The sequence below is a fragment of the Hippichthys cyanospilos genome, chromosome 6 (assembly GCF_059441005.1).
Source record: "Hippichthys cyanospilos isolate Australia breed blue-spotted pipefish chromosome 6, RoL_Hcya_1.0, whole genome shotgun sequence".
Classification (NCBI taxonomy): domain Eukaryota; kingdom Metazoa; phylum Chordata; class Actinopteri; order Syngnathiformes; family Syngnathidae; genus Hippichthys; species Hippichthys cyanospilos.
In genome coordinates, this window is record NC_142374.1 from 25,076,026 (window position 1) to 25,086,262 (window position 10,237).

General features: G+C 42.6%; 2 protein-coding genes across 3 annotated transcripts; one reads left to right on the plus strand and one right to left on the minus strand.

Annotated features, from left to right (window-relative positions):
• The first annotated feature begins 309 nt into the window (after positions 1–309).
• alkbh3 (alkB homolog 3, alpha-ketoglutarate dependent dioxygenase) lies at positions 310–8,519 on the plus strand. Of its 2 annotated transcripts, XR_015865963.1 has the most exons (12): positions 310–403; positions 816–923; positions 1,824–1,918; positions 2,047–2,081; positions 2,153–2,200; positions 2,501–2,604; positions 3,014–3,102; positions 3,209–3,436; positions 4,057–4,155; positions 4,249–4,405; positions 7,085–7,433; positions 7,501–8,519. XR_015865963.1 is itself a non-coding variant. In XM_088417929.1 (11 exons), exons 2-10 carry the CDS (start codon positions 848–850, stop codon positions 4,372–4,374), a joined length of 900 nt encoding a protein of 299 aa, XP_088274055.1. In that variant the 5' UTR covers positions 310–403; positions 816–847; the 3' UTR covers positions 4,375–4,405; positions 7,085–8,519. The 2 variants fall into 2 exon arrangements, 1 of the variants encoding a protein (XP_088274055.1); XM_088417929.1 differs by having other exon boundaries at positions 7,085–8,519.
• Positions 3,993–9,220, minus strand: lysmd4 (LysM, putative peptidoglycan-binding, domain containing 4). The gene is made up of 3 exons (XM_088417930.1): positions 9,053–9,220; positions 7,108–7,397; positions 3,993–6,317 (listed from the first exon to the last, which is right to left on the minus strand). The coding sequence occupies exons 2-3, from the start codon at positions 7,381–7,383 to the stop codon at positions 5,838–5,840; spliced, it is 756 nt and encodes a 251-aa protein (XP_088274056.1). The 5' UTR covers positions 7,384–7,397; positions 9,053–9,220; the 3' UTR covers positions 3,993–5,837.
• Positions 9,221–10,237: the final 1,017 nt, after the last annotated feature.

The following is a 10,237-nucleotide window of genomic DNA, read 5'->3' on the forward strand; positions in this document are numbered from 1 at the left end:
GCAATGCATTCGAGTCAGGGCTTTGCGAGTGGCAACTTAAGATGGCCGCCAGTAGCTTCTTTTCTTCCGAACGTGAGTAAGCAGCGTTGTTGGTCCATCATGTTTACGCCCGTAATTGCAATCAGTTTCCGGTACTGTTTCGAACCGCAGTAAGAAACGATAAGAAATCTTTTTTTTAATTCAAAAACACCAATGATGATAAACAAAACCAATATGTTATATGTTAAATTGTGACAAAAGGTTGAGTTGGAACAACGCCAAGAATGTTAAAGGCAACGGAAAAGTAGAACTTTGTTCCTGGTAGTGTTTATTATGGTGTAGCACACCATCATGGCTGTCTTTCCTCACGTTTTGTAGCCAAATGAAGTTCTTGTCGCCATATTGTGTTTTATTGTCCCCGTAGGTAAGTCATTTCTCGATTTAAATAGATGTAAAGATGACACTTTTATAATTTGACAATATAGTCATGTTTCCGACGTAGTAGTGTAATTAGCTACTGTTCCGTATTGCCTTTAAAACTTCATTCTCATTCAAGTGAAAAAAGAGGCAGACGTCGTTTCGAGTCTTTAAAAATAGAACACGAATGACGGAATTTTAGAAAACACCAGCATATTTTGGACAGTGTGTACACTTTTATGTGTAAACTCAACTTACATTTGAATAGATTAGCACGCTTAAATTATCGCAGTAGTTTAAATCTCAAATTTGTATTTTGTAAGGACTTAGTAAAACATGTCATAGTTTGAATTGGGGCAGGCCATTAAATTGAAGTAATTCAATGAATTCACCTTTAAAAAAAACCTATTTTCTCACAGGAGAAAACTTGAAGTTTTCCAGCCCAAGCGCCATGTCAGATAAACGCCAGCGTGCAAGGGTGCAGGGCTCGTGGGCCAAAGCGACCCCCAAACAACCAAAACCAGCAGGTACTTGAAAGTTCCTTACTTACATGCAAACCCATTTTAAAGATCGTAATTCCCCTAATATGAGACACACTTTTTTTCCCCAAAAAATGAAGGCCAAAACTATGGGTGCGTCCTATAAACAGCAACTTAAAAGTTAGATTTATTTGTTTATTTACTCGTCAACATTTGAGGAAGAGTGACCTTTCAGCCACATAAGCCTAGTTTTTTTTCGCACAGACGTGCATTTTATATCGACCGTATTCTTACTTACAATAATTACCGTAATGGGACAAGCTAGAGGGCAGATGTCAGTTGGCGGTTAGCATCAACTGTCCGTTGCAGCTAACAGCAGCTCAAGTTAGCTGAGATTGTTACGGCAACATTTTCAATAAAAGAAGCGAGCAGACTCAACCAACGTCCGAGTCCCTCCTTGTTCACACGGAGGAATATTACGAAAACCGAGAGAATCATGTAAAGTTAGGATGTCTCTAGCTGATTCAATTAAGAGTGCACCGGTTAGAGAACACGGAAAAATATTCTTTTTGACTCATTTATTAAATGTCTTTTGCTGTATCCACACAACCACAAACTTGGTGGAACACGGCTGCGACTCGACTTTGACTATTTATGGTAAAATGATCTCAAGCTGCAAGGTGTTCACTGAGCACTTAACCAACAACAAATATTTAACCTGGATATGAACACACGGAAATATGAAGGTTTAGGAAGATGAGATTTATTGTGTTTTGCTATAGTTTTGACATTGTCACCAAAGCGTCGGTGCGTCTTATGCACGGTAACATAGAAAAGAGCAGAATTTTGAGCCCATAATTAAGGGTGCGTTTTCTACGCAAGAGTGTTAAATTTGGGGGGGTTACATTAAGTGTTATTTGATGTGTTGTGTTTTTCTTGGGCGCGTAGTCCCCCCGAGTCAAAGTGGAAACTTACAAGCTGCGACTTGGGGAATACATCGGCAGGCGCCACCTGGAAATTTTGAGTTCCACCAGCCCAATAAGGTTATTATCCACATTCAAAAACAAACAAAAAAACCAACAAAAAAAAACAAACATAACTGATCATGATATGAATAGGTGCTTACAGTATTGGAGTTACTTAAAAAAAAAAATCATTGTCTTCTTTTCAGCCAGTAAGAGAAGTTCCGCCGGAAAAAAACATTGAGTAAGTGTCAAATTTCATTATTTCATCAATACTTTTGTGCACTGTTCATATTTGTATTTTGCTTTCCGCAGCAAGGCAGGTGATTACGAAATCAGCCACGGACCGTCAGGAGTGTCGAGGTCGGCAATCAAATGGATTCAAGTACCAATAGCCTGTTCCAAACAAATTCCAGTACTCTATAGTATAGTTTTTCTTTGGGTTGGATGATATGGCTCAAAAGATGTATCGATTTTTAGATTTTTTTTTTTCTTCGCCCATTTGTTTATGATTTTTGTTGATTATGCAAAGCAAAACTTTATTTATTTTATCCGTCCGTATGGCGTTTTTGTTCACTGCAAGATTAAAATATTTGACTATTTATGTATTTCTCCCATTTATTTATGATTTGCAGTGATTGTTAACTGTTTTGACGCGTTCAGGCTGCGGCTGGTGCCAGGCTTTCTTCCAGCGCCGGAGGCCGACTGGATGTTCAGTAAGCTGCTGGCAGAGCTTCCGTGGTCACAGAAGACCAACTTTAGACAAGGTAGCTAGGAGATAGGGCGGTCTTTCAAAAAAATATGGAATTTGTCAGAACCCCTTTGGACCTAAGCAGCACGCTAGGGGAAATGACAATTTGCTTGATGTCGCCCTCTTTTGGGAGATTTGACACATTTCACATTGCACACATTTCCTCATATACCAAATATTCAGTATTTTATATACAACAATTTAATAGTGTTCAATAGAAAAATAAAAATAGAGCTGTAATTTTAGTATGGTAACACCGTAATATTTTTGCTCACGGTTATCATACTGTCGGAATATAATAGCTGTGACTGGAATCCATTTTCATAGTCCAATATTGATTCACAAAAAAATCCAAATTGCTCAGTAATCACCATGAAATGCATCAACCTGTGTATGTCATGCCTGCCCCCCCACCTCCCCCCCAGGCGCTGCCTACGAAGAGCCAAGGTTAACCTGCTGGTTCGGAGAGTTACCTTACACGTACGCTCGTTCCACCATGGCCGCCAACGCTGAGGTAGAGCACCGGAAAAATATCGCTCACTGTAATTACCTTTACTTGCCACAAGATGGTGGCAAAGCGTGACTTCTCGCACTGAGTCGGAGCTGTCCTACGCTACTAGTGGCATCCGCTGCTGCTGAAGCTTCGGCGAGCGGTCGGGGAGGCCAGCGGCGACGGCGGCGGCGACGGCGAGCGCTTCAACTCGCTGCTGTGCAACCTCTACCGCGACGGGCACGACAGCATCGGCTGGCACAGTGACGACGAGGCCTCGCTGGGGCGGCGCCCCGTCATCGCGTCGCTTAGCTTGGGCGACTGCAGAGTTTTCAGCCTGCGCAAGAAGCCGACTCCGGTCAGACACACACACACGCACTTGTCTTAGTGGGGACATCCCTTTGACATACATTGACATGCATTTCTATGCCCCTAAACTTAACCATTACAATTGATTGCCTAACCTCAACCTGGACAAAAATCCAATTCAAACCTTAACTCTAAAACCAAATCCATCCGTCTACCCACTTTCTTAAGCGCTTGTCCTCACAAGACAGTAGGCAGGGTTCCTGTGGGGTTCAGGCAACCTAGAACATTTGATAAACAACACACAAGGAAGGAAGACAAGAGACTTTTGATTGTTTTTGCTCTCGAGAACAGGCAGAGATTTGTAGTTACAACCCTCTGACTGCACATCCTGTTGAGTTCTCTTTTATTCATTAAAATTGCCCTAGTTATAAAAAAGTGCTGTTTCATAATGAAGGGAAGAATGTAAAACATGTTTTTAATCCCAAAATAGTTGATAATAAACACAATCATGATTTGCAGCCAATTCATTTTTACTTTAGACAAGCAAATCATATTTTTTGCAGTAAATTGGGGAAAAATTCTGAGATCACTAACATGGTTGTTCTTTATTTTTTAATAGGAAAAACAGCGTTGTGTTTAAGACGCATGCTCTGGTTTGTTGTACTGTAGGAAGAAAATGGTGACTACACCTACGCGGAGCGTATCAAGATTCCCCTGGGTCACGGCACTCTGCTTTTGATGGAAGGAGCCACGCAGGATGATTGGCAGGTAGGCCAAAGCAAGGGCGCCATGATTGTCTTTTATTGGGATTCAAGCAAGACTTTTGCACACTCTTTTCAATGCGTTGTTTGCGGCGGTCAGCACCAGGTGGCCAAGGAGTACCACGATCGCGGACCCCGCATCAACTTGACCTTCCGGACCATCTTCCCCGAGCCGCAGGGCCACCGGCCCGGCACCAAACTACGCTTTACCCACCAGCGGACTTGAAGGCCACAACCAAAAAGAACTAGTGCACTGGGTGAGATTTTCATTTGTCTGTTTTTGCATGAGGAGCTCTCAACGCAATTTTGGTTTCGTTTTTTGGTTTTGGTTTCGTGTTTGCGGGGAATTGTGCACTTAAGTAATCAATTAGGTCCTAAAAAAGGCATTACAAGTGTTTCATGAAGCTTCATTTATCTTTTACCGTGTTTCAGGTTATACACCACACCTTTTATGTCAAATAAGCAACTTATTTATTTTAAAAGGACTCATCAGTCAGTGACAAGATTTACCGAACAGTTTGAAAATCATTAAAAAAAAAAAAGTCACATTGCCATTTCCATGTTCAAGGCTAAATTGCTCAAATATATTGAAAACTCCCTGAAGTGTCCAAAAAAGGTGCACGTTTCACCATGTGAAGATTTAAGGCATCCTGTGTTAGCAGGCCACACGTTCCAAAGTTCCATCACTCCTTATTGCAATGCACTGTGCTTTCTGTGACATGTTTGGCACGCCGTTCAGGTCCAACGAGGCCGGATTCACACACACGCCTCAAGTCAGGCAATTGAGAAAACATACATTATTCCTCACCTAGATTCATGAACGCAGCCATACAGTATGTTGGACTCAAATATTCATGGAAGTAGATTTTAAAAAATATCTCTATATAGATGTAGGCATTGAAATAAGAGTTTGGTGCCTGTGCTTAGTGTGAATCCAGCCTAATAAGTGACCAACGCAAAATGAATAATGCATAAATTAACTTTCAACATCCCAGAGACTCTAATGTAAGCATCCACATATCTGAGGTTCACGATTCACCAATTCTTTCTACATCCCGAGTAAAGGGGTCACCAACCGTTTTCAAAGCGAGAGCTACTTCTTTGGTACGGAGTAATATGAAGGGCTACCAGTTTACCCGAAGACACCGATCATGTTCATGATTTCTCACGGTTTCTCACCATTTATCACTTGTAAGCTATTGCCAAACAGGCCTGCGGGCTACTCACGCGATCCTTGGGGGCTACATGGTGCCCGTGGGCACCACCTTGGTGACGCTAGTCCTTGTAAATGACAACATTCCATCACCGGTGAGCTATTGCGCCGCGGGTGGCACCAAGGCACTACTTTTGATTCCAGAAGATGCAACAGAAATTTGTGAATGGCGAACTGCAAATATGGGAGGGGCACTATAGCTGAAGTTTTAAGTTAGCTACAATAATTTAATGTGTCAAAGGTCGAAAACACAAATGTCCATAAATCGCACACAAAACAGTAACAATTACGGAGAAAATATTTTTTAAACTAAATTGAATTGGCATGTGTTAACCCGTTCACAGCCAGCACAGTCAAAATGGATCTTTGACGTCTATAGCCGTCGATGGCAGTGAATAAGTTAGTGGGTGAGACAAGGCAGCTATTGCACGTGATGTTCAAGGTATCGAACTTTGACGGACTCCATCGGGCGCGTTTTATCCCGGCTCGTGCCCGTCGGTACCGAAAGTGCCGTTCCCGGTTCTGTTAGATGTGAGGGGCGGGGACGTGGCGGCGGCCGCGCCGCCGTGTTGCGTTTTGAAGTAGATGACGTAAAAGAGGGGCAGGACGATGCCGATGAGCAGCATGGCCACCACCGCGTTCCACCACTGAATTCCCCAGTCCGCCCCCTGGCCCTTGTGTCCCTTGGAGCCGGACCTTTTGGGTCCGTCGTCCAACAGATCCGCGTCCAAGTCGTCCGCGTTGGATATGAGCTTCTCCGTGTCGTTGTCCACCTCGATGAGGAAGTCCCAAACTTGCCGTCTGTCGGCCTTGGGCGGCGCCGCCTCCGGGCGCCGGCTGGGCTCGGCGCGCCATTCCGTTAAGAAGCTGTGCTTGGGAACGGGAATTTTGATGGTTTTCAGCGCGTATAAATCCTGCTCCATCAGAAGCTTGTTGACGCGCTTGATGTCGGCCACCTGTGCAAAGACAAAAGGGGATGAGTTACAAGCGCGCCCAATTTGACCATCCAAACTGTCACGTGTTACAACAATGATTCTTTATTTAATACTTGTCCAAAATAGTGTTAGTTTTGCTTGATTAAAAAGATAATGAAGCGCATTTCCAGCTACCGTATTTTCTGCACAAAAGGCGCACCTTCAACGAATGGCCTAAAAAATGGCCTTAAAAGTGTTTTCAAATACAAGGTGCACCACATTATAAGGCACATAGAATAGAAGCTAGAGTTGTGAGTGGGGTTGCGTTATGCATCCACTAGATGGAGATGCGCTTAAGGGAATATCAACAAAACAATCAGATGTCAGTCAAAATTAATGTCAGTCAGAAATTAAGAAAAAAAAAAGATGATTTGAGGAAAGTACTATCTGAACAATGAGGGAAAAATACCTCTTGATTACATTAAAAGACTGTTTGGATCAATGCCAAGAGGAATCAAGATTTTAAAAGAATGTTTCAATTTTATTTTTTCGTCCTCCAAAAATAAAACCTGGAGGTTTAAGGCGTTGTATAAGGCGCACTGAATTATAAAATATATATAAAATTGAAGGCTTTTAGGTGCGCTTTATAGGGCAGAAAATAAAGTTGTGTCGTTTGCTTCAACCGTCTGTCAGTTTGGTTCGACTATTTTGCAAATACCTCGTTTTATATAGAATAGCACTTTTGTTTAGCACAGCGTTTAACTGGCTAAATTGACGAGCTAATGGGCAGGATACTTTTATTTCCTAAGATATTGCCCGGCCGCGGCCCTACCTTGCATCCGTACTGCAAAGCCAGCTTGTTGAGATTGTCGCCGTCCAGCACGTCCCGCTCCAGCAGCTGGAACCCCCCCAGCCTGTCCTGCTCCGACTCTTGGAAGGCCCGCGGCGACATTTCCATCAGGCCCGCCTCCTCGTCGTCTTCGTCCTCGTCCGACGAGGCGGCCGCGCCGTTGACTTTCCTCTTGAACATGTAGACCTGGCCGTCGGCGCTGGCGTGGACGTCCACCGGCGCCTGGAACGCGTGCGGCGCCTGCTCCCCTCGACGCATCTTTCCACAACCCTCTGGTAGAAAAACAATCCCGATCTCAACACAGGCCGGTATGACGCTACACTCAGCTCAGTGCGCAATCGTGTGGTTCTTAAATGTTCTTTTTTTTTTTCTCAGCTCACACGCTAGGGTGTACATTAGATTGTTTCACTTGCACTTATGTTTCTGCCCTCCTGATGATGATAAAGCCTGAAGGTTTCTTTACTGTCGTTACACTCGCACAAGTACGAGGCAACGCAACTTCCCTTGATGGGCTCGAACATTCAAAGACAATGACCGATAGAGGAAGACGGGATGGAAACGCCTGTTGACGCTCTCTAAGATGTTCTCAGAGGTCTCAGACGAGAAAAGAAAAACATAAAGGGTGGGGAAGAAAGGAAAATAAGACTGACCATGTCCCCAGCGGGGGCCACAGTATAAGCCTGGGAAAAAATAACTTGCGCATGCAATATAGACATACTACAAATCTCGAGACATACATGGAAGAGACTAGTAACACAAGGAAGCTGTCAAGTAGCCACTCCCTTTCACGGATGTTTTACTGTTTGAGCTACTTTTACACTTGTTAAGAGTTAAAAGTGCCCAAAAGTGCTGTGATTTAAAACATTGCGTTTACAGTTACTAAACTAATTCATGATGGCAAAACTAACCTGAAACTGAAATTATTTATATTGTTACAAGATTTCCTATTTTACTGTGAATGCCGTACAGTGCATTTTAAGGCGGGCCAATGAGTCGAAATAATTTGAATGTCAGTTTAAAAAAATCCAAGACTTTAAAATGAAATCAATGTTTTGCAAAAGTGGCACAGTGCTGGACGAGCCTTTTACAAGACGTGTTTTCAGTTGTTACCACCTACGTAAATCATTTAGCAACAGAGACCCTCCTATACACTATCACTTGAAAATGAATTAATAAAAAAACAAATGCAGAGTTTTGAATGCCTCGATTCATGAAAGATAAGTATAAATGCATATTTGCTATTGAATAATATGTGACACTTAAGCAAGTTATGCTCAAGCGATGGAGGTTTAGATAAAAACATTGAAAATCAATATACATGGTCGTTGTCTGGATATTTCCCCCAAAATGTATTTGTTTAGTAAATCAAACAATTAAATGCATGTATAATTGGATGTATTCCTTCATTTCAAAAGATTTGTTATCGTCCACAGGGTCTGGTGAAAATCGAGGTTTAATCTTTTGGCCATATCGCCCAGCCCTAGAATGATTTCTTAAGCGTTGATATTTTTGACCGACATTTGCTGTCACGATGGGCTGTTACCATGGTAACCAATTTGCCTCGCATTGGACGTGGCTTCTAACTGCCTGTTGCCAGACAAATAAAAACAATAGGATAGGACGAGTCAGCAACGTAACGAGTAGAATTCACTATTTTGTATTAACGTGCTCAGTTAGGCCTGAAAGACTGGGAAAAAGTGTCACTTTTGTTCAGGCACCTGGGTGACAGCCATCAGCTACGCGTTAGCCTAGTTAGCACATTTAGCTTAGTTAGCCGTGTTAGCGTACTCTGGGAACGAGTTCGCTGAACGCGGCGCGTAGCCAACGTGACGTGCGTCACTTCGGCTACGGTTGTCTTCGGCAAGCCCCTTTTCCTACACACACGGCTCGAAACTAGTCCACACTGTAGAGGCCTCAGTGTAGTTACCTTAAAGGGGGAAGCCAGAAAACGCACCACGCTTGTAATGCTCTTCAGCTCCTCCGCCAGCTACTTTGGGCTAACTAACTTCAAGTTGGCGTGAGTGACGTCAGCGAGTCCTCTTACGACGGTTGTCCAAAAGCGCACGCGCGAGACTGGATACTCGCTACCGCCGCTCTACGTTCAATAACATAAACTGCAGCCTGTTTCGAGCCTTTGTTCCACCGTGACGCTAAGCGTAGCTTTTTGTAATATCCATATACACATATATATATTTACAAATACCATACGTCATATTTTGTATCGTGAATACGTTGCACGTACTTCTGGGTGGCAAAAACAAAACGAGTCGACGTCACCGAATCGCCTTCTTTTATGGTTGTTTAACAACGGGTACACCTGGCTGGACACTCACTAGCGCTACGGCGTTCAATAGTAGAACTGCTACCACTTTAAAAGCTGTTGCTCCAAAATGACCTCACACGTATTTTTAAACACATTTTTTGCCCATCTTTGTAAAATTAGGAAATAGCTTATACTGTACCGTATTTAATACGTTACAAGTACTTCTGGATGTCAAAACACAGGTAACGTCACGGCCGCGTCAAATTCATCATATTGATCATTTAACCTCCCCCAAATTTCTCCTCTTTAAATTCGACATTTCTCTATGAGAAACTCAATGGACACGTTTTCAGTTATTTTTGGAATCATCTTTATTTAATCCGTCTAAAAATATGAAATGTCATTTTGTACCATATTGAAGACGTGCAGCGACGTCACGTAACGCTTCAAATTAAACATTTCTCAACCTATTCATTTGGTTAGCTTCAAACTTTTTTTTTTTTATCTTCTAGAAAGTGTCTACTTTTTAAAGATTTGTTTTCTTCGGCGGGCCGGTTCCGAACAGGTTTAGTCCGGCCCGCGAAATGATTTCGTAATTTAATTTAATTTTTGAAGTACATACAGTAAACGAAAAACTTCGTTCCTCTCAACGTTCTTCAGCCACGAGATGGTGCTGTTGGAAAACACTTTGCGCATTGAATAATAAAATGTTCCAAGTACTTGTACTCTGTCGAAACTATATGATATAGTGTAACATTCAGATCATATCAGAGGATAGTTTTATAACATGATGCATTTTTTCATGCGGATGCTACCAGAATATTTTGACAGAAAGCTCCAGCGCTTGCA